The following is a 27,964-nucleotide window of genomic DNA, read 5'->3' as shown; positions in this document are numbered from 1 at the left end:
CTCTTCAGTCTTCCTCTCTGGCTGCACTTCTCTGTGGTGTCTGCTCTTCCTGCCCGGCTGGACGGTGCTGTCCTCGCAGGGCACAGAGCAGGAGCTGGTTTGCTCTGTCCTGTCTGTTGCTGTCCTGCCGTCTTGAAGTAATAGAGCAAACCTTTGCCTTTTCTTCTTGCTGCAAAGAGAGCTGAAAAAACCCTTTCCTGTTTTCTTGGGGGAGGGAGTCAGGGGTGGCACGACCCCCGTGCCCCCTCCCACATCTCCATTCCACTCTTTCTGGCCATACCTCTGTGTCATCTTTATTTGTCCTTGTCATGTGCCTCCCATCCCCCCTCCCCACCTTTCTGGGAGGATAGAGATGGGTTTCTGCTTTATTAAGAGTCTCCATTCACTAGATGGTTTCCTGTGTAGCCACATGGGATTCTGTGTTTTTTGCTTCAAAAATGGGCTTGTTCTGTTTAGAACTCTACACCCCCTTTGAGCTTTTTTTTTCTTTTTTAAAGTAATGTGCATACTTTTTCTCCCCACTGCACACCAGAGTCTTTCAGAGCACATCTTTCTGGAAAATAAGCTACCGCCCCACACCCTGGAGTGTCCCCTGCAAGCCCATGTGCGAGCCCGTGTGCACCGGAAGAAGTGGCCCCCTGCTGTGTCTCGCTGGTGAATGAGCTGCTCTCCGAGTGCCACGCCAGGTGCACAGTGGCCCCCCCTTTGTTACGTGCGGTCGTCTGCTGCCAAGTTCAGCTTCCAGGGACGGTGAAGTGTGAGGACTCGGTCAGCATTTCCCCGCCAGGAAGTCCTACAACAGAAACGACTTCCTTCTCTGTCTGCTGTATCTTTCTCTACCTCCTCTGTACCCGAGAACCTATGAATGAAATTGTGTTTCGGATTTCTTCCCATTCATACAGTGTGAACTATGAACTAACTCCTCCTCAGAATCCTTCCCCAGGGTCTGGTCTCTCTCTGCCGTCTCCAGCGTGAATCTCTGTGACACAGACTTTCTCCCAGTCCTTGGACAAAGTTGCCCATCACACGCATCCTGAGTTTGGATGTGAAGCTGGCTGTGTGCGGCCCTGTGTTCTCTCTCCTCATTCCTGATCCTTTAGCCTCCGCCATCACGGTCTGAATTCAAGTTCAAGGCAGAAAATGCAAAGGAGCCACTGGTGATGCCCCAGCTCAGGCCAGCCCTGTGGTAGACGTGGACCAGACCAGACGTTTGACATTATGTCCTGTGTTCTTGGCCTTGGTTACTCTTTTCTCTTTAACCTGTTAGAGGATGGTTGTTTGGGGTTTTACATACGACACATTTGTGCTAAGATCTAGCATAAGATCATTTCTAAACTTCTGTCCTGTGCGTATGTGCCGTCCCTGCTGACCGAGGAATCAAGGCGAACTTGCCCCTTCCCTGGCGGACTGTGTTTTCCCTCTCGCATCTCTAGCCACATTTCTTTGTGCCCTGCTTGCGCTTTGACTCACCATGTTGCTTGGTTTCAGAGGTGAATGAGGCACGTATTTTATTCCAAACGTCAGAGTCTTGTTGGAACTGATATTTTGCGTGTGCTCTTTCTTGTTTCAGGACTGTGAGGGCGAGACCCCCATTCACAAGGCGGCCCGCTCTGGGAGCCTGGACTGCGTCAGCGCCCTGGTGGCTAACGGGGCTCACGTCGAGTAAGTGCCTCCACACATTCCTCCCCCGAAGATGTAGTCAGGGCGCTGTGCTTCCAGAAAGCACCACTGAGGGCAAGCAGCAGTCCTCAAGTTTGTGTTTATATTAGCAATGGAACTGTGCTTTGTAGACCAGTTGGTGTTAGTGAGCGAGGTTCGCTGCGGGTTGACGACTAGCAGAGGGAGCTTCATCACAACAGCCGCAGAACTGTTGCCACGACAGGATGCCAGAGTGGAAATGGCAGTTAATTCCTTAAATTTGGAACCTGGCGTTGTTGACTTGGCCACCAACTAGTTGTGTCACCATGGGCAAGTCTTCAGACTTCTTTTTGCCAGTGTTAATTTCAAAATGGGGGCCTTGGATTGGGTTAGAGAATCTTTTCGAGCCTCTCCGGTCCCAAAATTCTTGCAGACAGTTTGCTTTTCTAAGTTGGGATTTTCTCATCTTTTAACAGATGTGAGATGTTTTAAAGCCTATTTTGACTTTTAATGATTTATAACTTCTCATAAAATGGAACCATATACATTAAAGACTTGAAACTCATTCTGAGTTCTTCACACTGATGACATTATTGCAATCGTGTTTTCTCCCAGTTTACATCAGCTAGTTTATTTATGGTTTGATAGAACAGTGTTAATATTTGAGTGTATTAATTTGAAGATGTGATCTTATATGCAAACATCATTAGCTAGTCATGGCAGTGGGCATTTAGTTTAGATATTAAATTCATTTGTATTAACTTTCTCTTAAAGATTTATATTGTAAAAATTTTTCTTCTGCAGTTCACAGCATTAACAAAATGGATGCGGTTTTCACCCTTAAATGTTGAGTGTAAGCTATAGAGCTGTAATAACCAAAATAACTATAATATCAGCTTTTTTGTTTTACCCTGTCTAGAATATCTCATAAGAATTAATTACAAACCACTTTATTCTAATTGGAAATGTGAAAATTTAGATTTTGGGAGAAATAAACCCACAAAACTAACTTAGTTTAACCCTTTGGTTTCCACTTCATTGTTTTGACTCTGTGTTATAATACATTTATTGAAATTAGATCCTGGACAGCAAAACCATATAGATTAATGCGAAGCCTATTACAGGCTGTAATCTCAGGGGCTGTCGTTAGACTCCTAGTGTCTGAGCTTCTGTTTCATTAAGTATTATATTGTTAAGCCAAGTCATTAGTTTGGGCTTGGAATTTTTACTTACATAGAAATTTAGTATGATAAATATGCCCTGTGTTAACTGTTACGTTGCAGGGAACCTCGTGACTTCATATGTAATTATGATTTAAGGTAATGTAGAAACAATTGATAATATGAATGTATATTATACAATTTGAGACGATGCTCAGTGGATTGCTTCACAGTGAAGTTATATTCATAGTTTTCTTAGCTGTGTTTAGATTAAAAACTAAAATCTTTAATAACAGAAGCTTTGATTATGAAATACAGAGTCATAAAATAAATGATTAAATCACTTGTCATTTATTGAAATAATGAATAATTAGAAGTTGACCTCTTTAACGACTTATTTTTCTAAACTATAGTCTAATCGATCCTGAACATTTTATTACTAAGATGTTAGTTTTCTTCATTTCAGTGAATAGCTTAATCCTTTGAGCCAATAAATATTTATCGTAAATAATATCTTTTTTTAATAGGTGTCTTTCTAAAATGAGAACCTTTTATTTATAATTCTGTCCTTGGTTACAGGACCCTCGAGTGTCTCTTTTCCACCAAGTGTGACTGAGCACAGCCTCGAGTGCCAGTCTGTTTTTCCTTCTCAGTATAAGAGCCTCTCCCTCGAGACCCTGCATTATGGTGATCTCCCTTGCCTGAACCTTCAGATGGTTTTTAGAAGAAATATTTAGCCTGAGCCACCTAGCCAAAAGCGATTCTTAAAATTCTAAGTCTTTGGCCTGGAGACAGAGCACACAAGTAATCATTATTTATTGCTGTTGTTTATGTGGTTATTTAGTTTAACATCTGGATAAATTGCCAGTTTTGCTAGTAAGCTAATTTGTAAATTGCTTTTTGATATCTGTTTTGCACATTAAACTATAAAGTTTAACACTGTTAGCCTACCAACAAATAACAGTTTGTGTCCCCCAAATTATGGTACTTAGATCTATTTTACTTGTTTCCTATAATGCTCCTCATGGTAAAGAGTAGTCGTGGCAAATAAAATGCCTTTTGTTTGTTTGGTTTTTTTAAAGACAATCACGGGGGACAGTATTAATTTACTTACCTAAAGTTACTTATGTTTTTTCCAGTTCAGAATGGGCCAGATTCTTAATTCTTCATACTACATGCTATGATATTTAGGAGATGATATAAACTTTTCCTTTTCCTGCGAATAGATTAAAAGCTGTCTCATGTCAGTATTTTGTCACACTTGGTGGTAATTATTAATTTTGTTATTAATTCCTACTTTTTTTTTTTTTTTTTTTTTTTTTTATGTATCAGCTGCATAAAGTGGCCAAAGTCTTAAGTTGCTGCTTTTTTGGTCATTGGGTAGATAATGGTGAGGGCAAGCATACCAGGCATCTGTGGCTAGAATGGTTTGTTCTATAACTTACTTGTCAATATAGGCCGCATCTGTAAGATAACGCATGTCAGCTGCTGTGCATCGTGTGTTACATTTTCTAGCACCACACGTGAGTATGTTGATGGAGTTTTGTTTTTTTTCCTTCTCTTATTTTACATCTTGAGTTTTGGTGCCAAGTTTTCTTTTTCTCGTGAGGTTTTGTTATCTGGCTTAGATGATGGTCATTGTTATTTACCACTGTTTACGTCCAAAAAGAAAAATAACGTGGGAGTAAGTGGCAGTTCTGTGAGCACACTGCGTGTGTGTGGACTTTAAATTACCAGCATCTCTGCAGATTGTCCTCAGCCCCATCCTCCTCCAGTACGTCAGGTGTGGGGTGTCCATACATCAGTTACTTGTCCCTGTCCCCAGCCTTGCTTACCTGACAGTTGACTTTGTCTTGCAGGCCACACCTGAACGCTGCCCACATGGAGGGCGTGTGAACAGTCACTGCCCCATTTTTCTTTTCGACACTCAAATAAGTAATAGTATAAGATTAAGTCTTCATGTGATTTTGGAGACAGACTTGAAAACTTGCCGACTGCCTGCGGATAATTAAGGACACCTTCTTACTGCTGACGTTGTAAACTGACATTTCAAGCCTTGGATTATCTTTACTTTCAGTATTTTGGCACCAGTGTTTTCTTGAGAGGTAAAGTGGAAAACCTTTCCGTGTCAACCACATATTGAGATAGCTTTTTTCCTGCCTCTGAGTAGACCTGAAGGGACTCTGCGGGACTTCGAGTGCATCTAGATGTGCTTGGGTCTCAGGCACATTTGCTGGTCCTTTCCATGCCATGACATACGGGCACTAGTGTGTAATTAGGTCATGGCAGGGTCTCCGTGGCTTCGGATAAGAGAGCGTTTCCGGGGAGGCCACTGATTCCATGGTGACCAGACCTTCTAATGGGCTACATATATTTTAACTTAATTGTTTTGATCCCAAGAGGAACTTAACTGTGGTCATCAGATAACTGGAGAAGCACCAATAGCCTTATGTAAGCAAGTTCAGTGACTCACTCTAAAAAAATCTCTCTTGCCTAATTTAGAAAACAGGCATAGTCGGCTGTAGGAACAAAAGTCTGCACTGTGGTCTTGATAGGTTTTTGTTTAATGTTACAAAAACTGTATACATACTACCGAACTTCCAGACGTCCTTAACTGAACGTTTGGTTTAGTTTGGCTCCAAAGTGGTGGTCATATGTATGTGACCCAGCCTGTGTCCTTGCCTGTAGAGCCCTGTCTGGAAGCAGAATTCCCCTTAGGGCATTTACGTGTGATGAGCAGATTGGATGTTCCTTGTGGCAAGTTTGTTTGCAACTCTTGCCCAGAATTATTTTATTAGCCATTCATTCATGTTTGAAATTTGTGGTTTCTTTTCATTTGTTCACTTATTTGCCCTTAAGAATAACAGTCTATGAAATTTACCAGAATTGGAACTCTGAATTAGTTTCTGATTTTGTATCCTCTGCATTCCAGTCCTGCTCCCCTCCTGCTCTTGCCTCCCCTAGCTCATTGTCCCTGCGGTCAGCTGGTCTGATCTTGCTCTCTGCTGGCTCTTTCTCCTTTTGCTGAGGTGCTACAGACACCGTGGATGAAATCCTTCCTGAGATGGCTCCTGCCAGACGGGAGCAGAGGTGGACTGACAGTATTGTAGAGTTGTCGACAGACTTAGTTTAGAAGTTTGATTAATCTCATAATACCTTGACTAGCACCTAGATTTTGATAATTGTGTAATTACTGCCTTTATAAATAGTGCTTTCAAATAACCGATGATTTCTATAGCCAAAGATCTTTTTCCTTTGCTAAATTATAGTGAGAGCATATTAAGTTAATTTTATCTGACTCTTTGAATGATGCTCTCATCCTTTAATGTATGGAAACATAATTGGGATTCAGTTGCAGTATAAAACTATCTTCAGTAATATTGACCTTGAAATGAAAACTTGGCACCAAATTTATTCAGGTAAATACTTTAAAAAAGTTTCTTCCTATTGTTACTTGAAGACTATATTTAAGAAAGTCTTCAAAATTTAAGAGTTTGGATACCAAAGGGTTAAAAATACACATGTTTTTCTTTTGCTGAAGAAATTTTAGATGTTTGCTAATGTTGTCTGTACAAATGGACATTTAGTGATGCTTTTTTTATCTTTTTTTTTTTTTTTTTTTTTTTTTTTAACGATTCCATGTATTTGCTTATTTCCATCTAGGAATAGTTACTAATGTATTTGAGATACAGCATACCAAATTTTAAAGTAACCAGAATCGTGAGTTAACGGTTTTAGTCCGTACTGTTAAACTTTTGCTGAACTGTTGGCATATTTAAATTGGCTCCATGCTACACAGTACTTACTAGCGGTAATTCAGGAGGCAGTGCTGGGGAGCGGCAGCTCTTGGTCAATCAAGGTGGTCACACGCCAGTGGCTTACGCTCAGTACATGTGCTTCTGCACCTCATGTATGTATATGTATTTTTAATCCAAATGTTGCCTGCAAATATTTTAAGTTTCCTGTGTTATGAACCATTGCCCGTTTTAAATCACAAAGAAGGTTCTGAATCTGTAAAAACTACGCGTGTCAATGTTTTCCAGCTACGTAATTCGAATTGACTTGATTTTTCAAGTAACCCTAGAAAGGGGGAGCACTCCATATAGAAACCACTGAAACTGCCACAGGGGCCTCTCCGAAAACCTTACGGTTGTGGCAGTGAGCGCTCAGTGTGGCCTCCTCTCTCCACACGAGGCATATGTTGAGGTATTTGTTGCGGTGATTGGTTTTCATGCTAATCTAGGAACTCAGACATAGACTCTGTAGATTTGCATGCTCTGCTTACCCTAATTTATGATACCTACTTTTTATTTGTAACTAACAATAGTTAAGTTGAGATCAGAATTTTAACAGAAATACTATTTATATAAAAATTGTGGTTATTTTTGTATTGTCACATGGCATTAACAAAAAGAAAACATCCTGAAGGTGATGTGACAGCTCAGATTCTAAAAATTCTATTTCAGTGATTTCCTGATCCGTGGTTTTTCAAATTAAAGCGAAAACTGTTGTTGCTAGAACGGCTTCTCGTACATTCCCATGGTGTGACACTGTAAGTGGAAAATAGATGGAGGACCAGCTGGCAGCAGAGTGGAGTTTTTTTTTTTAAATGCTTTGGGGAGACATCCTTCAGTACAGTAAGTGTTAATATTCCGTTCAGAACTTTACTGCAGGAAATACAGTCTCCAAGCATTTACCTCTTAAGTTCAGTAGAGTTTAAAAAAAATAGCACTTTATTTTGCCAGTTACTCAGCAGAACAAATAATTCACAGTGAAGATGATTTGATGTCTTTCGTATTTCTGTGTTGCGATTTAAAATTTTTTTTTTTTTTAACGTTTATTTATTTTTGAGACAGAGAGAGACAGAGCATGAACAGGGGAGGGTCAGAGAGAGAGGGAGACACAGAATCTGAAACGGGCTCCAGGCTCTGAGCTGTCAGCACAGAGCCCTACGCGGGGCTCGAACTCACAGACCGTGAGATCATGACCTGAGCCGAAGTCAGACGTTTAACCGACTGAGCCACCCAGGCTCCCCTGTGTTGTGATTTCAAACGAGTACCAGGACTCCCTCCCCCCTCCCCCGGGAGGAAACCGGTGGCCTGCTCAAAGATCGCTTTTCACGGTCGCGGTGAGCGTCACAGGAACCAGAATCTGCAGGTTCAGGCGCTGTCGGCATGGCTGCCGTAAGAAATTTTAGCAGACTGGTCTCACCAGCCTAAGAATCCGGTCCTGTCCACTCTTTTGAAAAGGAAATTGAAAGTTCAACAAACTGACCCAGTTTGAGCATCAAGTTGATGTCTCATTTTTCAAATCTCTGCCCGTTTTCGGAGATTTTTCAACTGGAATCAGAGGATGAATGGAGAGCTTTTAGAATGACATTACAGCGTGTCCACAGGGGTTCTTGTCTGCAGAAATGGACAGAGGTGAATTTTAGGTCACACGTCATCTACGTTCACCCAAGTGCATCAACGTGGAGATGCTGAGAGTATGTGTTGTTTTCAAGATGAGGCTAACAGAACGTGTGCTTTCAGGACCACCCAGTTTTCATGCAGAATACAGCTTTTGAGAGTATATTTAAATAATTTTCCAGATATTGGTACTTTCCCTCTGGACTAGCGTGTGTAGACAGCAGTTCTGATTAACATCTGTATAAGTGCCTCACTTGAGCTTGTTAGGGGGTCAGCAGTGCACATGGCTGTATAGCCCCACGTGGCCTGAACACCTGTGGACCAGAGGGGGAAGGCTTGGCTTTCAGAGAGCGTGGGATCAGACCCAGTGCTGCACTGGGAGGTGAGAGTAGCCACCTGCCAGCATGCAGTCCTGGTCCATGCCTGGCTTGCACTGACAGGAACATAGCAGAGAGCTTAGGTGGAGTATCTACATGACCTTGCAACACAGAGGTTTAAAGGCTCGGTGAATTGGTGGTACATTTTAACCAGGATTACTGTTTCAACTCTTAAAACATCAAACTTGAAACATGCTTGAACAAGTGGGAAAGCATATATGAAGAAAGGATTTGAAGACATGAGCCTCTTTTGTTAAAATTTCAGGCCTTGAGAACTCTTCCATTTAGTGATCATTTATTCTAGTCTTTGATGGAAACCCCATGTGGGTTCCAGCTTCTGTAGGACATGTGAGAGTTCCCTCTTTATGAAACTATGAAAAATGGTTGCAGAATTCAGACTTACAGAGACAGTTTTCGTCTCCTTCATAGTAAGCATATTGCCTGATCGCAAGACACCAGAACATCTAACAAAACACTCAGATGGAGTAGGAATGATGGTCTTCTTTCCACATGCTCTCTTGGGCTTTCACATGCTTTTAAAGTTTCCCTTTAACATTTTGTGGTGTAATCAATTTGGCAACTTTTTTAAAAAAAGTTTTTTTGTTTGCTTGGATAGTACATAAAATTACTGGAAAGACAGCTTTCAGGAACGAACGCATGGTCAGACGTGTTTTATAAAAATAGGGGACTAGTTAGTAGTACCGTCCACTGGTCAGATGTTAACTCAGCGGGTCTACTGTGCTGCTGGTTTTTGTATGGCCCATAAACTAAGAATGATTTTTACATTCTTAAATGGTTGAACAAAAATCAGTAGAAGAACCATTATTCTGTGACAAATTTATATGAAATTCTCATTTTAATGTCCATCAGCAAAATTTCACTGGAACGTAGATGAGCTCTACTGTGTACGTATTGTTCGAGGCTACTTTCAGGCCACGAGGACAGGCCTGAGTGGTTGTGAGCAAGGGTGTGGCCTGTGGAGCCTGCAGTATTTACCGTCCAGCCATTTCTAGAGAAAGCGCCTGCCCAGGATCAGGGAGCCAGCGTTCCTTCCCAGGCAGTTTGTGTAATGTGCGCTCTGCCATGGAGAAGCCGCGCTCTTAAATGTAAGCAGAGCAGGATTAGGGACTTGAACATTTGACAGAGTACAGAATGGAAGAGTGAAGGCAGATAAACGGGATTCTGTTGTGTACCAGACTCAGGTATAAACAGACCCTTTTGCCCAAGAGGAGTATAAATGCTGTTAAATAAACCATGTGTTGTATACATTCAGTCCTTGGTAACAGAAGAAGGAATATACAGTTGACCCTCAAACTGTGCACATCCGTTCATATGTGGGTTTGTTTTTGATAAATACAGTACATTCTGTACATGTATTTTCCTTACGATTCCCTTAATGTGTTTTTTTCTGGCTTTATGGTAGGAATACAACACATCATACATATAACATACAAAATAGGTGTTCATCAACTCTTCGTGTTTTCAGTAAGTCTTCTGGACAACAGTAGGCTATCAGCAGTTAAATTCTGGGCGAGTCAGAGTTAGTGTGAGTTTTCCACTGCACCCGGGCGGGGGGTGGGGGAGGGTGGGCGGGAGGCACCCCATCCCCTCATTGTCCCAAGGGTCTGCTGTAGTTGGAATCTTCTGTAGCTCAGTGGGAACAAAGTAAAGATGGCGAATGTCCCCATTTCTGGTAATACCATAGGGATCGTGCCAAAGTTGTTCTCTCCCGGTTCTTCCACAGTCACCGTGTGTCCCAGGTTCTGTCCTTACATCTTCTAGCACGTCTTCTCTCCCTTTCACATCACTCTGACTCCTGGCCCCACAGAAGCGTGTGCGGAACCAGCATCAGTCCAGACCCGTGGCTGCTTGGTCCGCACGTGGGGTCCCACGTGGGGAGCACATGGCGTGAGTTGGCTACGGTCCTTTTGAGTTTTGAAGGTGATCCCTCCTGCCATCTGGAAACGTGGTGTGCAGGCGAGTGACTGCATTTGCGGGGGAGGAGATCGTGCCTTCCTGCTCAGGTCTCTGTGCGCTCCTGCTCTCAGGCATCTGCAGGCTCCGTGGTCTCCTCTCTGGATGTTGGTGCTGATTTGTCGCTTACTTGTGTTAAGGTTGTTTCCTGGGAAAGCGTTCTAACCCCAGTCCAGCCTGGTGTTGTGTTTCTGAGAGGAAAGTGAAGCCCTTGAGTGTGTCTGGGAAATTGTTCTCTTCAGCAACTGGAGTCGTCTCGTTAAGCGTCTCCACTTTCCTCGGTGAAGTCCTGGGTGGCGAATGAACCATCCAGAAACTCGTGTGCTTTTCTTCCTCACTTGGATCTTTCCTGCCGACGTCGTCTGTCCTGATTTCAGGCAGCAGCTTCTCATTTCCGTTTATGATTTTAGAGAGCAAGTCTGTGTTTCTTTACAGGAGTGATCATTTTATAAACTTCGGCATATGTTCTAGGCCTACGTTTTTTCAAATTTTGAGGAGTTAGATGTTTCCTTCCATGTAGCTACCTATTCTGTTCACATTTTTGATAGAGTAGACCTTTTCGGACTCTGTGCACTTGGGATAGCTCCTAGAGATGAAATACACCGTTTCAGAAAACCATCCAGCCAAACACTCATTTTAACATTTTTACATCAATAACATGATTTCAAAAACCAAGCGTCTGATCATTTTATGTGTGTGAGATTAACGTAACCACACTGTCCAATCTTCGGCGTTTCTTTTCTATTGAATTCATATATTAAAAATAATACCAAATTGTAGAATAGCACTCATCAGAATTTACAGCCATGAAATCAAGAAGTCAGTTTTAGTCCCCGTTAGCCCTGCACACAACTGCCTTACACACTTTTAAGAAAACATTGCTGGTTCTGGGATTCTCGAGTCTTGTGTCTTTTATTTCTGTTCAACCCAAGTTTGGGCTTTCTCCTTTCTTCAAACTGTAACACGTTTCTTTATCTTATGCTTTAGAGTGGAGACAGGTTATGATTCCAAAATAGACAGATTTTTTTCATTTCTGAGGTTGGAGCTCTGGGAGTATGATGGCTGGAAGTATGGGTACAAGGCTCGGTGGGAACCCCTGTGCGTCCCGGATCTGTGGTTTTCACTCTGGTGTCTCTGCACGGACGTTAGCCCGGGAAGCAAGCCTCACGCATCCGGTCCGCCTGTACCGGGCCCGTGGCCTCGCTCTGTGGAGTAGGCGGTGTGGGGCCTCTGTTCTCGGTTTGTCGGCCTGTTTCGCTCGTTCACAGGTTGACTTCACAGAGCGCGTGTTTTTCTGGTCTTTCGGGGGAACCTCAACAGGGAGTTGCTTTTGTTCCTCTCATATTTATTCTTTCCTAATTGAGCTTCACAGGTGGTTCCTTCCTGTTTGTGTCATTGAGATTGTTCACATGACGCTCTGCCACCACTTCGTACTTGAGTCTGATGGGAGCTGCTGTGGAAAATCTCCCCTCCGCCATGAGAGATGCTGCGGGCCCTTCGGAGGGCCTTCCGCCGGGAGGCCCTTGAACGTGTTGTGGGGTGCTCCAGGCAGGGCCAGAAACCGACCTGAAACACACGGGAACTTAGCACTTCACGTCTCCGGCCACGCGGAGAAGTGATTTTAATGTCAGGACAGCCTTCTAAACTTCCACTTACAGTGTCACACGTTAGCATAAAATCTGGCTTGTCAGTGCACTCTTTTGAGAGAGCCGATTGTTACGAATGCCATGGACAATTTCAGTACATGTTTGTTTGTTATGATTTTACTGAAGCTAAAGGAATGGATTATTAAACTTAAATGCAGATAATATAGAATTCTGCTTCAGGGTAAGTCTGAAGTTGGCATAAATTTAGGTTCTTCAGACTGACATAAAAAATGATTTTGAGAAGTTGAATAGGAAGATGCCTTTTTAAAGTTTAGCGTATTGATTTTGAAATGCCTATCTCCCAAATCGTGCTTCATAATCAGACGTGCTTAAGAGAGAAGTTAGTTACGCAGCTGGGGCGAGGAGCTCCCTGTAAGGGAGCCTCGCCGTAACGTGTATTTTCTCGCTGCCCCGTGAGGTAGTCAGGTCGGCAGGGGCAGAGAGCAGGCGAGGACGCCGACGGGGTGTAACTCGGTGTTTTGTGTCACACAGCCTGAGGAACGCCAGTGGCCTGACTGCAGCAGACATTGCCCACACCCAGGGTTTCCAAGAGTGCACCCAGTTTCTCTCGAACCTGCAGAATTGTCATCTGAACCGTTTCTATAATAATGGCACCTTAAATGGGGGCCAGCAGAACATATTTCCTAATCATACTAGTGTGGGAGCACATCGCAAGAGATGCTTGGAAGACCCGGAACCCTTTGGAGTAAAGAAGGCTAGGACCGAAGGTGAGACCCCTTGGTGGGCGAGGGGGGCAGACGCTCCTGCTTTCTGTAACACGTTTTCTTTTTTTACGGCCGGAAGCGCCTTCCAGATGAGACCTTCACTTGAGGGGCAGTGTGCCCCGAGGGTCCTGGTGCAGTGGTGGTGATTTTCCCAGGAGCGGATGAGAGGGAATGTCGACAGCCCAGGTGTGGATGTGCCGGTGTAACTTCCTGCACACCCAGGCCCACCTGCCATGAGTTAGAAAGATTTTTCTCGTTTCTTGTACCTGTTTGAAATATAACTATTAAAAAAATCTGCCACTGTGCCTGATTTTTTTTTTAATTTCCTGTGAATGTTCCTGAGCTTGTGACTGACATTGTTGGTCTGGGTGCAAAACACAGTTTGACGTCTGAGCAGGTACAGGTTTGCCCCCCTGCCTCACCCGTGCTGTGCCCTGGCCACAGCCGGTCCCCACGCCCCACAGGGTGGTGTGTGTGTCACAACAAGACCTGGGGTGTCAGGTGGACGGTGAGGAGAAGTCTCTAAGGTAAGTTATTTTAGTTGTAAGTATTGTCCCACCTTTTTGTCTTCAGATAACTCTGGTGGAGTTTGCAAATAAGCAGTCACCCAGTCCCTGGGAGATGAAAACCCTCCCCTTGGTCTAGGAAACAAAATTGTGTGTAGATTCCTCCCTATAAGATATCTTACAAGACAGATTCATAGCTTGGTAAGAATATTTAATGAACTTAGAGATTTAGAGATGGCAACGAAAAGTAGTCATCTTGAAATTATGAACTTAGATAAGACTTGCTGAGCAGAAATGCAAAGTTGTGCCCTTTGAGAACAGATCACCTCTCCAAGGGTAGTATGAGGAACCCTGAGTGGCCGGAGGTCTGCATTGACTAAATTTGGTGTGGGTCAGCATATGATCCTGCACCTTTTTAGTTGAACTGGACTGTGTCCAGATGAAAATGGGTTTGGTTTTGGGTTTTGTTTTTGTTTTTTACTATAAAGCTGATAAAGTTGTATTATCTGCTTTTAAATGCTTATCGTGAATTCTGTGACTTTTTTGTAGGAATGAATGCATGAGCCTAAATGTTTTACCAAATTTGTAACTTTTATAATTATACATGCTTTCTAGAAAGGTGCTATAACAGTCCTAAGCACAACAGGAAGGTGTGTCTAAACTTGAGAAGTGGTGTTTTTAATGCTGAAGTGTTGTCTAGTATTGTCATTCATTTGTGCCACGTCCCAATATTCTTTCTAATGTATTTTAAAGGCCCTTTAAGAGCAACCGCTTTTTAAATATAGTCCTTTTCATTCTATTAAATGCCTGGTTTAATATTTTGGAATGATATAAAGTGTTAGCTTCATTGTGCCCTCAAGCGAGAGTCATGTAGGATAAATCTTAAATTCTGTTTAGTACCTAAGGACATCACTTAACATTCTAATAAGGCTCAGAAATGTACCTGAGGAGTTCGTAAAACCAGTGTCAGGGTTTTTGGGTCAGTTGAATTGGCCGGTATCTCATTGTTGAAGTATCCTGAAAAGACTTTCCAGGATTCCTGGAACTTGAATTTAAGTTTCCTAAACCTTGTTTCCAAACACAGATTGGGTTTGAAGAATCATGCGATGTTCAGGGGCTTTTATTTCCCTCTTCCAGACACGGACTTGTTTTGCTTGACCAGGGTTAGGGGCTCACATTTTGCCCACCAAACTCCCCGTGCGGCTTTCCCGAACTGCCCGTTCCTGCTCAGCCGGGTGCCAGCTCGGAGGCAGACGCAGCCGGAGCCTGGTGCTTCGGGGATACGGCCCCACGGTCGGGCTCTGCTGCACACACCCGGAGTGGTCCTGTTCTGTCACCACCACAGGAGAAATCTCGGCTCGACTCCAGATGCCCTGACTTCGCCACTCCTCTCGCGTGTGCTCAGCTGTGTGCTGAGCCGTATCGCAGTTCCGTGCACCTGGCGCTTGGGACACCACAGCCCTGCAAGTGGTGGTGGTCCTGAGGATGGCCCACGTGTCACTCGAGCATGTGTGTGCATGGATTTCTGTCCGGAACACAGGCAGGTGCCTCCATCCATGCCGTCCCCTGCCCGTCTTTCCTCTGAGGAAAGAGATGGGATTTTTTTCTTTTTATCGTTACATACTCACTGTGAGCGGGGGTGTCTCCATTACTAAAGATGTTTCCCCAGCTGCCTGGATTTTCTAAGTGAGGTTCTTTTTGCCTTCGGTAGCTATATAGCCATTTCCATTCTTTGATCGGGTTTTAGTATGCAATTCAAGATATGTTCAAGTTACTTTTCATTTAATTTCTGGCGTCTTGTTTTGATTTGCTCTTTAAATGTGTGAGCTTAAATTTTTGCTCACTCTGAATTATTCATTTTGTAGACAAGTTTTTGATTTTCATGCCAGAGTAAAAATAAGTGTTTTTTTCCATATGCAATACATGATATAAAATGCCTTTTTGAATAACTTCACATGTAAAAGTATTTAAAAGAGTTTAAAATTGTCTCTCTCCCTCTCCCCCCCCACCCCCAGTATAAGTTTGGCTGCTGCTTTTTTTATTTTTCTTTTTTCTTTTTTTTTAAATAGGTGCCAGGAATATCTTTTCTGTATAAATGCATAGCTTGGACCTTATTAATAAAACTCAGTCCATTCCATCTTTCTACAGCTTAAGGATTACACATACTTGTGTTTTGGTGTGCAATCTATGTTCATAAAAGCAGGTACTTCCAGAAATTTTTCTGGCTCAGCCAGCTTTTAAAGATGTGCCTTGTAAATTTTATTTTTTAACTTTTTTTTTTAACTTTGGAATCCTGAGTCTGAAAGTTCTCTACTCTTCTCCACAGAAAGTAGCCTCTGTCTCTGCTTTCAATAAACAATTTTCAAGTATTTTAAGGTTATTGGTGTGGTTTTCCCTTGGAAATTACCGATGGAAAAGGACTTGAAGGGTTAAGACTGCCTCAGCCTTTCCATGTGGCCACATAAACTGCCCTGTGGGAACAAGTGCACGACAAAGGTGGTCCCAGGGGAGGTGCCCAGCTTCCACCGTTGACACCAGTGTCTACTGCTCAGAGCACAGACCTGGTGGACGCGGCCGTGAACTATGGAGGGCGAAGTAAAATCCAAAGTCATTTAAACAGCTGATTTCGATTAAAAGTATTTGGCCTTAGAAGGGATTTTATTCATTTGGGGTTGTATTAAGGAAGCATCAGTATGTAAGTGGGTTTTGAGGTGTTCCCCCTGCCCCATTTATCAGCCATTCGCCCAAGATGGAGTGACAGATGGCCTTCAGTTACGGCTGCTCTAACGGTTCAGGTTTGTTAGCATTTCTGTTAATCTTCAGGAATAACATTCAGTACAGTTTCTCAGATGTGTGTAGTCCTCGGAAACTCGGCCAAACTTACCAGGGAGACTGGTTGGAAAAGAACGCCAGTCCCATCCGGGAGAGAAGCTTCCACGTTGTTTTAATCAGGAAGTGTTTTGGGTGCAATCCCGGAGTCTGAGTTGGGCAAGGCGGTGTGAGTTATACACTGGCCCAGTAGCCCAGGGTTCTATAATTGGAAACCGTTGCCATAGGAAGTAGGCCGTGGTGATAACAGATCTCTCGTTAAATGGACTTCACGGTTTTGTTTTTTAATCAAAGATATATTACTGATTTTAGAATCTCATAATGTATTAAGTAGTTTATAAAAATACCTTTTAGGGAGAGTGTCTACAGTACTATGACTCAGTTTAAAATTAGCAATGAGGGGGTCCCTTCGCTGGGTCAGTCAGAGCATGTGACTCTTGATCTCAGGGTCGTGAGTTCAAGGCCTGCGCTGGGTGTGGAGCCTAGTTTAAAAAAAAATCAGCAATGAGAAGTTTCTCAGTACACTCGTGCCCAGGGTGTATTTGACATTGAAGAGTCTCCACCTTTTAATTATCTGTCTGGACCACACTTAAAGAGGGGCAGCGGGGAAAGGAGAGGGTGTGATTTGTTACATGATACATCTAAGTAATTTGAGCCTGAGATTCAGGAAATCAAATGCCTCCCCAGGAGTAAATCTGTAATTTGCTTCCTCGTTTGATTCTGTCTGTCCTATACATACACATGACATCAGGTGTGCTAAGCGTCCTCAAGTTTGCAGAAAAGGACTACTTGTCTTCCGTTGTTTGACCAGAGGAGGAGAACACTGGTTTGAATAACAGGTGATTGTTTCGTCTTAGTCCCTAAAGACTTAGTGTCATGTACCTGCAATGTGAATGAGTCCCACTTCGACACCAGGAGGTTTTTGTGATGCACACTCTCCCAAATTCAGACCTCCCGAGCCGCGGCTGTGGCAGGAACCAGCGGGACTCCGTCCTGGCGCACCTTCTTCAGAACTGTCTCTTCTCATGCACCTTCCCTTCCCTGTCCTTTTAACAAAATCCCAAGTCCCACCTCAGTGTTTCCAGAACCATCACTGCTGCTCCATGCCCGTGACATCTCCGCTCCCCTGCCCACCTGACTTGGGGCCACGGCAGGTCTAAAGTCCTATGAAAGGTCACCTCACAGTAGAACCACCCTCACTTTGGCCTTAGTACTGCTCTGATGTTAATAGCACCTTTCTTTTAAAAAGTAATTATTTGAGTAAAATGTGCTCTGTAGTGGAATCAAGAATAGTTCTGATTAATTAGGGCTGGTGGGAAACTACCAAGGGGACATTTCCTTCCTGGCTTTGTTAAAGGGGCACTGATGGCTTCCCTGGCGGTCAGAGCTCCTGGTTCCAAGGGGAAGGACCGCAGGGGGGTGAGGTGGACCTGGGACCCCTCCAGCACTGGCACCTGAAAGATGCACAGAGGAAGGAGATCACTAGTCCATGCCCTGCCCCCAACCTCACTGAAGTCCGTTGTGTGAACAGCTTGGCAGTATTTGCACATCAGGTGGTCTCACCTGTGTGGAAGGTGTCAGGGGGGTTAGCACCCCACTAGCCAGCTGGGGCACTCACATTTTTTTTTTTTTTTTTTTTTTTTTTGAGAGAGTGTGGGGAGGGGAGGGGCAGAGAGAGAGGGAGACACAGGATCCGAAGCAGGCTCCAGGCTCCGAGCTGTCAGCACAGAGCCCAACGCGGGGCTCGAACTCATGACCTGATCATGACCTCAGCTGAAGTCAGACGCTTAACCGACTGAGCCCCCCCTGGAAGCCCTCACATCTTAGAAGTATGTGACCGTACAGATTGGTTTTTGCCTTTTAAGAGATTTCTCTGCTTTTAAAGTTAAGCCAGGTTAGGCTTATTTTTGTGAGCCCCGGGTAAGTCCTCCAGTGCCCTTGGCAATTGAAATCTTGTTTTTGGTGGCACCCAGCTGGCTCAGTCAGTGGAGCGTGGACGCTTGATCTCAGGCTCGTTGGGTTTGAGCCCCATGTTGGGCATAGAGCTTTTAAAAATAATAAATCTAGTTTTTGTGTACATGTACTACATGTCTGTACAGGTGGCATGCTGGTTGCACAGTAAGTGTGCACCTTCCAGACTTGACAGCCAGCGCAGCAGCCAGCTTCCTCCATGGCACGGTTTCTGTAATGCAGCAGATAGGTGTTGCCTGGTTTCCAAAAGCAAAGTATAGTATCTTTCCCATGTTTTCGAATGGCTTGGTCGTAAAATAAATCTGTAGTTTTAGAGCCTTGCTAAGAACTGGCTTTAGGGATTTTAGATGGAAGTACAAAGGCAGATTTCTGTGTTCAGTGGTCACACTTGGCTAGGACTTGCTTCTGCAGGAAGGAAGCTGGGAGGGTTTATTTTGAGTGAAGCCTAGCCAGTTTTCTATCACAACTGTTCAACATCTAACATGTTCTAGAATCTTCTCAAATGCCTGCTTTGACCAAGTAAAAGGTAAGGACATTTTTTAATAAAATGTTCAGTAAGGTTTTTCCTTTTAACTGTGGAGGTCAGTAGGAAAATGGAAGGGAGTCTCTTCTTTTCCAAAGTGTAAATAAGATCAAAATGGGTAACTTGGAAAAAAGACATTTTGTTTTTTCTGAAATTTCTGGTAGTCCACCTTTCTCAGATACAATGTGGAATATTTCATCGGTTCCTCTGGCAAAGACAAAGTGGGTACGTGTGGGAGAAAAGAGTGAAGTCAGATCCAGTGCTCTTAAAATTCTGAGAGGCCAATATTAACATCATGGTTTCTAAAATACAGTTTTAAAAAGTAAATTGCAAGTTTAATGCCTTCCTCTGAGTGATTAAGCACTTCCTACTTAGCGGTGCTAGAAATAAATGAAGTATAAAATAGTACTACCCAGGGTTCTGGGCCAGCTGGATTATCAGCCAAGGAGTTAAAAATCCTTGCAGACATTCTACGGGAACAATGCACTACAAAGAATGCCTGTCTGTAGAGAATGAAAATTCTAGGCTGGCTGCATCGGCACCTGCTGCCCACATTAAAGAGTTCCTTGACTACTAAAATACACAAGCCCTTGGTCTGTTTCATTTTTCTCCTGCCGTGTTAATGAGGTACTATCAGCATTCACAAAGTGACGCCTGTGAGATGGGACCGTTGCCGAGTAGTCCCTAGTGCGGAGCCTGGGTCTCAGGTTCAGGGAGTCGTTTTTGCTGTGAAGTGGCATCGGGCCCTGGCCCCTCCCCTTGGACACAGTTTTCCCTCCGATGTCCCCAGACTCCTTTGCCAGCGGCCCTTCTGGCCCCCTAGTGGCAGGTGTGCCCTCGTGTCCCACTCCACTTTACAGCCGGTCTCATCGGAGGGAATTCTCCCGGCTTCATTACTGGCTACTTTACTTACTATTGAGACTTTTTGTTGGATTGCTGTTTCGGAGCCATTCCAGGCTAGCCCGTGGGCTTCATGCACTGAAACGGGCACTCTTCCAGGCCCTGGGCTTAGGGGATGAGGAGACAAATTTCCCTGCTTTTATGAAGCACTGTTGTTTGGTTGTTTGGGGTTTTTTTTCTTTTTTTTTTGTTTTTTTGTTTTTGTTTTGTCCTCTGTCAGTTTTGTTTTTTTTTTTAAACCTGCTTTTCAGAAATCTGAAATTGTACAGATAGCCTAGCTGTCACTTTTCCGGAGGGACTCTGGCCCCTGAATTCTGAAGAGCGGACGTTACAAGTATGCATACCAAAAGCTGTGTTGTATCCCAGTGGAATCTTCCTTCCTGTTTGCAAGGACACTTGTGGCTTTGCCGTGCTGGCCTGCACAGTTCTCCTCCAGCCACCTGAGCACCTGCCTGACTTCTCAGGCATAGGAGAGGAAGGGGCAGAGCCCACCGACTGCACACTCCTCATCCCCCAAGTAACTAGCTGAGGTCTCCCTGACGGTCATGAGGACTTACTTGGTCAACTTGCACCCCGGATGCCTGGGCCACCCACCCGGCTTTTGAAGGTGGCCTGTTTACCGCTGATTTCCTGAAAATACCTTGTTTCACAGTGAAGGTAGAGCCTTGCCTGTCGCTGACGTAGGCCCTTAGAGGAGGAAGGAAAGCTCTCAGTGGGAAAGACTGAAACCCACCGTTTAATGCCTCTGGTTTGCAAGCACCTCTCTTGTGGAGTTCTCTTGGCCCCGTGCCTGTTCGCTCAGGTTTTTGCCCAGCTACACAAACCACACTGTTCACTTTCTGTTTTCCCCACATACTCACCACTCAGAATGTGTGCCTCTTTCATGAAGACCATACATTATTATCTTTGGTCTCCATAGTTTGGGTTAGGGTTAGTAAGAATCTAGACGTGGCATGCTCATTCCTGTTTTGTTTTTTTTTTTTAATGTTTATTCATTTTTGAGAGACAGAGTGTGAGCAGGGAAGAGGCAGAGAACAGAGAGAGAGAGAGAAGCCCAAGCAGGCTCTAGGCTCTGAGCTGTCAGCAGAGTCTGACACGGGGCTCCAACCCACAGATGGCAAGATCATGACAGAGCCAAAGTCAGACACTTAACTGACTGAGCCACCCAGGGGCTTTGATGCTCATTTCTTTCTTTTTTTTTTTTTTTTAATGTTCATTTTTCAGAGAGAGAGCGTGAGCAGGGGAGGGCCAGAGAGAGAGGGAGACACAGATTCCAAAGCAGGCTCCAGGCTCCGAGCTGACAGCACAGAGCCCAACGCGGGGCTCAAACCCATGAACCATGAGATCATGACCTGAGCCGAAGTCACATGCTTGACCAACTGAGCCCCCCAGGCGCCCTGATGCTCATTCCTGTTATGTATATTGAAAATGACTCATGGGCCTCTAGAATTAGTAGTAATTAGAGCTGCAGAGTTCGTGTCAGTTTTTAAATGTTTATTTGAAAGAAATATTTAGTTCTGAAAGTTACTGTTTGTTGTATATCCTTGGACTCAATAATTCTCAGTATTTCTCTGACTAAAGAACCAGGAATGGACACAGAGCTGTGTCTATAAGGATGTTGATTATGGTGTTCATGACAGAAACACCATAGAAGAAAGCTGAAGCAAAGCCAGACAGCGGTGGGGATTTGGTGGTGGGTGAATTATAACACAGCCATGCAGTGGATGACTATTCGACTTTAATGAATTCTTTTGAACTTAGTTGATGAGATGCGTTCATGCCATGGTAAATGAATAAGAAGGCAAGGCATAAAAGTGACTTTGGGGTCCATTTTTATAACAGCACATACTTATGAAGGCTAGAAAGCCAAATGTCCAGTGACCGTGACTGTTCCTGTCAACGGGGTTCCTAGGGGAAGTGTGCGCAAAGGCGATACTTGGAGGAGACACGATTGAACGTGCACGCTAGTTTTTCTCCAAGACACAGAGAATGATCATTTTCTGAGGAATGTGCATTTGTAACTTCCTCTCCAAATGTCTTCGAACTAAGACTCTTAAGGTTTGTTTCCAGTTTTATCGTGTGTTGGTGCACAGGCCTGTGCCTCACCAGGACACTACTGAGTCTTGACTTTAACCTCATTTTCTGCTACTGAAATTAGTGATTTTTGTTTTGAAATTTGAAGATAGTTTTAATGGTTGATGCTATTCAAGAATTATCTTAGTATTTATGAAACACAACTGAAAGAACATTTGGGGGCATAATAGAATATGCTGACCTTAAAAACCTGTTTAGAAACATCTCTGGGTTGTACACCTGTTGTATTTTGTCCAGGTGACAGTCTTAAAGGAGAATTTGTACCATCGAGCATACGTAGAATGAGTACCTGGAATCCCGTGACTTTTCATTGAAACCGCACACTTGAGGAGATGTTCTTTATTATGGAAAAGGGGGTTTCCCAGGAGTGTACTTGATTTATCAGCCGTCTGTGGATCACCAAGTTGTTGGCAGTTTCACAGCAGCTAGTGCTCTTGAGGCAATAGGATTATCTTGAAGGCTCTTAGGTCCGGGGATCTAAAATCGCCTTTGTGTTCTGTGCAGCTCAGAGCTCGGACTACTGCGTGCCGCTGGAGAATGGCGAGACGGAAGACGATGCGGACAGAATGCTCGTCGACAGAGAGTGTGCTGCTGTAACAGGTGGGGGTGGACAGTTTCCTGTTAGCTGCGGCAACAGCCCCATGGTCGAAGACACCACACAGCAGGAGGGTGGTTCTGTCGGACCAAAAGAAATAGAAATATATACTGTGTCCGCAATGCAGACCCCTTGTCGTTGCAAGAACCAGTATGCGTATTATTTCTAACATGAGTTTCTCTCACAACGTTTGCACTCTGTTGTCCAGCATTTTAAAGAATGTTCTGCCGTGTGCATATCTTGGGCGAGTTTGTAGACAACAAGGATACGAGTGTTTTGGGTGCACGTTGTATAGCTGTGAAAGCTGTTAAGTGCAATCTTCCTATTTTGATTTGAAACTTTTGCTTAACGTGCCTTGTTTAATTCTCCTGGGTTTTGCATGCGTCCCTTTCTGACATGTGACCTTTGGGTGAACGCACCGGACAGGCGTCCGTTGCCAGTAATCTCAGCAGGATAAAGGGCGGGGAGCGTGACCCGCTGTAGACAAGGAGCTCCAGCCGACGCGTGGTTCTCACTCGTGACCGGTCACGCCGCTGTGGACTCTCCTGCTCGCCGCTCCCGGTCGCTCTGGCTTCTGGGGCGTCGCTGAACACCGCGCCTCACGAAGCACGTTTTGCGTGCCCAGAGTGTTAACATGTTCAAACGGTTGATAGTCATTTTCAGTTTTTAAAAGTCGAAGGCTCCATTTCTTTTTAGCATTTAGAATCTCTCGAGATTTATCCTTTCAGTTAACACTTTGCTCTGCCATTCTTCAGGTGACCCTGAAAACACGTTAGCTGTTTCCTCCTGTGTTGATATGTTTAGAAGGAGATACTGGTTGGCTGCTTGGTTGGTTTTTAAGGCTTTGTTAGTGTATCTCTGTGCTAAATTCTTCAGCGGGGTAGGAGATTATGTGTACGGTTTCCCAGACGTACGTGAAGAAATCATTTCTATTTACTAAAATGAGAGGGAAATGTGCACATCTTTCTAGAAGCGTACAGGGTAGTTACGGGTGGATTCGCCTTTTTGCCAAAAGTTCAGTGGGTAGATTTTCTAAGGGAAATTTTGATTGGATAACACATTTGAAGACCTTGGCCAAAGACGAATGACAAAACTCAAAGCTCTTCAAAATAAATAAATAAATAAATAAATAAATAAATAAATGGCATTGCTACATGCTTTTAAAAAGGCAGGAGTAATCACTCTTTACTCTTCACGCACTAATTCCCTGGGTTTTCGGGCTGAACTTAATGCCAGGCTTGGGCGTAGATTGAAAAGGCCACGCTTCGTTTCAAGCCCAGCTCATCCAACGGAGCGGATGCCACATTTCCCCTCAGCTTACGGCACTGTGTGCCGGCACACACACAGGGTACTAGGCTGCCAGGGATCCCCCACGGTGGGTGGGCAGACGGGGAGCAGGAGCGCGGGCCCCAAGGGGGGCGCCTGGAGCCAAGTGAGGACGGCCAGGAGGACACGGTCCCGGCCATGCGGGGGTCACAGCTCAGCCAGTCTCTGGGATACCTGCTATTTTCAGGCTCAGTTTTATTAGATACTCCATGACGACGTGAGGTTATCAACTGGCCTCGATTTTGAGATTGCATAATGGAGCTAATTTACACTAACTGGGCACCGAAGAGAAACAACACGCACACATGCACGCGCACACACACACACACGGGGAACACTACATGGGAACAGTGCGTCTGGGTAACTCGGATTTCCAAGGTCATGCTCGTTTACCTTTTCAGGTCCAGTCACCTGGAAGTGTACTATCCATCTTTGTGAAAAGTGCATCGTTATTTGTCCTAATCACTGTCAAGGTTGCCATCATAGTCGGGAGTTTGACCACCCAGGAAACGTTGTCTATACTTTATTTTTGAAAAATAACTGATATAAATGTTTCTCTGGGAATATCTTGTTTCATTTCTTTTTATTAGGTTCTTGAGACACTTGTTCTCTGGCCTTGAGTGTTTACTAAATGGAAAAACTGCCATTTAATTTGAAAAAAAAAAAATAATCCCTATCCTCTGAAGAATTTATAGCAGTTTCCAAACTATGATTATCACTTAAATTCCCAGAAAAATGGATGGTTAATGGAATGTTTGGAAGGTGTTTTTGTTCACTGAACAAGCCGTGATCTTTTTGTTGGCGGGAAGATTTGTGGATCACACAGAAGCCTGGTGTCCAAAGCCAGTCAGAGGCGCACAGATGGCAGGTGGCGCAGCGGACAGCAAGCCCTGCTGGGGGCAGAGACGCGTCCTCGCTGGGAAGGCAGTGGGACTCCTCTCCTCTGTATTTAATACCTTTCTTTAATAGCCCAGACCATTGAGATTAAATTCAGTGTCACAAGCAAGACCTGATCGTAGATGATCCTCTGTGCTGTCGAGCGAATCCCCACGAACACAAATGGTAGTCTTGAGTCTCCTCGTACCGAAAAATACCTCGTACTGGCTCTTCCCGTGGGTCCGCACGTGTTGTGACTGACTCTTCCCCCCTCCCCCCATAAGGCATCCTCCTCTTAATGGATGTCTAAACAGTCAACGTTTTTCCACCGTAAGTGATTTTTTACAGCAGTCCAATTAGGTGAAGCCTTGGACCCCGTTGTCCCTGTAAATGCTGAACTTGGAGGAGCCCGCCAGTCAGTGCCAATGTGCCGCTGGCCCCAGGGCGGACGTGGGAAAACACTTAGCGACTCATTCTCTCGTCGCCGCTCTGCGCTGTGCCTGCGCCGCCGTGTGGCATCTCGCAGAAGTGCCAGGTGGATGCGAGTGGCGCTAAGACATGACCTCTTGCGTCCACCTCCCCGGCTTGAGAGGCAGGCGGCCTCCACGGAGCTCTGCGCCACTGTCTCGCCTGGTCCCAGGAGCTGCCCCAGGCCCGGCTTCACGGACCCTTCTCTTTTTCCTTTAAATGCTGCAGAGGTGTGGGGTTTTATTTTAGCTCCGTGGAAATCCTTCCATTTAGTTCTGCTGGACTTTTTTCTGGGGTGATTTTTAAAACTTCTTTCTGAAAGTAGTCTTAAAATGAGAACAGGTTTTTTTTTGACAGCTTTTCAGTACTGCTGGTATTTTTCGTGCCGTGTTATTTGTCAGCTTAGGTTTTTAAACTCAGCTACTCGATGCTACTGAAATTCATAAATGTTTCCTATCTTACCAGGCAAGTGGCACTGTTGTGTTCTATTTTTAAATCTGCCAGTGCACAGTTTTCTACTTCGGCGAAGGAACCGGTCTGTTTAAGAGAAAAAACAAAAGCTAAATAAACCCTTTACAATTGTAGCAGCAGTGAAACATTTTTTGCACTTTCTCCTTCCCCCCCTGGTTCTGAATTTTGGTGACAGGTGTATTTCTTAATGCAGATGTGAAAAACAGTAGCTCCGTGTCGAATACATTGACAAACGGATGTGCCATCAATGGACACTTGGACTTCCCCTCCACGACACAGCTCAGTGGGATGGAAAGCAGGAATGACCAGTGCTTGACAGGATCTAATGGAATTAGCAACGGATTAGTGCCAGGACGGCCTTTTCCGAGTAGTCAGGGTTCTGTTTGTATTAATGGGACCGAGGAACCGGAAAAGACCGTGAGCGTTAACGCGGAGATGTGCGGCTCTCTGCACCTGAACGGGAGTCCGAGTAGCTGCGTAGCTAATAGACCTTCATGGGTGGAGGACATCGATGAGAGTCTGCACTATGGGCACTACCATGGCTTTGGGGACACTGCCGAAAGCATCCCTGAGCTCCACAGCGTGGCAGAGCGCCCCGGCTCCGCGAAGGGGGGAGACAGACACGGCAGCGGCGCCCTGGGGGCCATGCACCTGTACCACGGCTCTTAGAGACACACTCGCCCCCACCCCCCTGCAGTAGCCAGCTCAGTCCTGGAGTGGCATCGATTTGAGGGAATGCTGCGACTTGTACTATTTTTTTATACTTTAGCTTTCTGGAAAAAATGAGCTTTTATTGGAAAAGTTCCTCCCAAGTCCCTATTGTATGCACGCGTAGGGCTTATTAAGTGCATAGCTGTTTCTTTCACAGGATGGTGAGCCTCTTCTGGAGTTTAATTTTTCTCCCGCCAGCCGCAGTGTTTTCTTTTGAATACCGTCACCTTAATTGCCATTATTCCTTCAGTCAAATTAAATTATATCTGATCAACATAAATTGGGGCCAGAAAATGAGGTGCCTGGTGATTCAACTCCTTGCACATAGTGATTTTGAAGAGCTTGCTTTTACTCTTTCCTGTAGAATTTGTGACAGAAGACAGCTCTTTCCCTATGCAAAGTATAGCCTTACAAAGATTTCTTGAAGAGAATGTTTGATTTTTCAGTCTTTTCATGGAAACTTTGAGACTTGCCGTGTGGTGAGGTCTTGCTTAGAGCCACACATAGTGGTTCGGGGGTGTGAGCGGCCCCTTCTTTAAAGCCGTGGCTCCCTGCCCTGGATTTCATTGAAAATACGTGCAGCCCGGGACTGACCTATGATATTATTCCACATTTCTTGCTTTGTCTCTACACCTTTTACCACAGATAACGGTTTCCTTTATAGGTAGTGGAAATTACTCTTTGTAGGAACTGCCAGGTCAGAATGTTTAACTGACTTTTTGACTTATATTTTCTTTTTTCCTCGTTTTTGTTTTTTGGGGTTTTCTGCTTTAAAATGTATACCACTATGTATATCCAGTCAACTGAGAGAATTTCGGATCTCTCTTAATAAAACTGCACTAAGTTTATGGTTTTATAGAAATTAGCTTTTGTTTAGGCAACTAGTGGTCACACTGTGCAAATATTGTAATGAATTTTTACTTTTCTGATTTTTGTAATAAAAATTGGTGAAGATCGAGAAAATGTCAGATGAACAAACCAATGTTCTAAGAGTGTAACTAACATGTTGTTTTTAAACTGTTCTTTACAAATTGAATAAAAAACTCTCACACTCGAGTTGTTCCTAGGGTGTTCTTTCTTTCCAAGGTGTGAGGGCCCGTAGGGCGCATCTGTGCAGGAAACAGGAAGGGGGGTTCAAGTTCAGTATTGCCTTTTATTTTGCTTGTAAGATTTTACTTGACTCCCCTGATCCTGCCCATGTAGTTATTTCTTACCACCGTTTGATTTATTAACATGTGTGCTCTAGTTGTATGGATACTTGGTCTCACTAGGTGGCTCTTAGGGGTCTAAATTTCTGTCAGCTAACAGTAATGTCCCTGTGTGCCTATTTTCATAAAAGACAGCAACCCAAGAGGCTCCTGGGTGGCTCAGTCGGTTAAGTGTCCGACTTCAGCTCAGGTCATGATCTCTCAGTTCACGAGTTCGAGCCCTCTGCCGGGCTCTGTGCTGACAGCCAGAGCCTGGAGCCTGCTTCAGATTCTGTGTCTCCCTCTCTCTCTGACCCTCCTTCATTCATATCTGTCTCTCTCTGTCTCAAAAATAAAATAAAACATTAAAAAAACTGAAACAGGAGTGGTAAAGTGAGTGGAGACAAATCTCAAGCCTGGATGTGAGCTGATATTGACACTGGGTATGTAAATGTTCATTGTTCTGTGTACTTTGTATATATTTGGGGGAATTTTTTTTAATTTTTAATTTTATTATTGTTTTTTATAATTTACATCCAAGTTAGCATATGGCGCAACAATGATTTCAAGAGTAGATTC

The 27,964-nt window shown here is 44.2% G+C and overlaps 1 protein-coding gene across 1 annotated transcript in view; it reads left to right on the top strand.

Moving 5' to 3' along the window:
* ANKRD10 (ankyrin repeat domain 10) overlaps window positions 1-27,254 on the top strand; it is a 33,297-nt gene extending 6,043 nt beyond the window's left edge. The window contains exons 3-6 of the mRNA XM_045482148.1: window positions 1,571-1,662; window positions 12,696-12,931; window positions 22,256-22,351; window positions 25,681-27,254. Coding sequence (XP_045338104.1) covers window positions 1,571-1,662; window positions 12,696-12,931; window positions 22,256-22,351; window positions 25,681-26,156 — 900 coding nt within the window. The 3' untranslated portion in view covers window positions 26,157-27,254. The remainder of the gene's footprint in view (window positions 1-1,570; window positions 1,663-12,695; window positions 12,932-22,255; window positions 22,352-25,680) is intronic.
* Window positions 27,255-27,964: the final 710 nt, after the last annotated feature.

The sequence above is a fragment of the Leopardus geoffroyi genome, chromosome A1, assembly GCF_018350155.1.
Source record: "Leopardus geoffroyi isolate Oge1 chromosome A1, O.geoffroyi_Oge1_pat1.0, whole genome shotgun sequence".
In the NCBI taxonomy this organism is placed as follows: Eukaryota; Metazoa; Chordata; class Mammalia; order Carnivora; family Felidae; genus Leopardus; species Leopardus geoffroyi.
The sequence above is the reverse complement of the archived record's forward strand: the minus strand, read 5'-3'. Positions and strand labels throughout refer to the sequence as shown.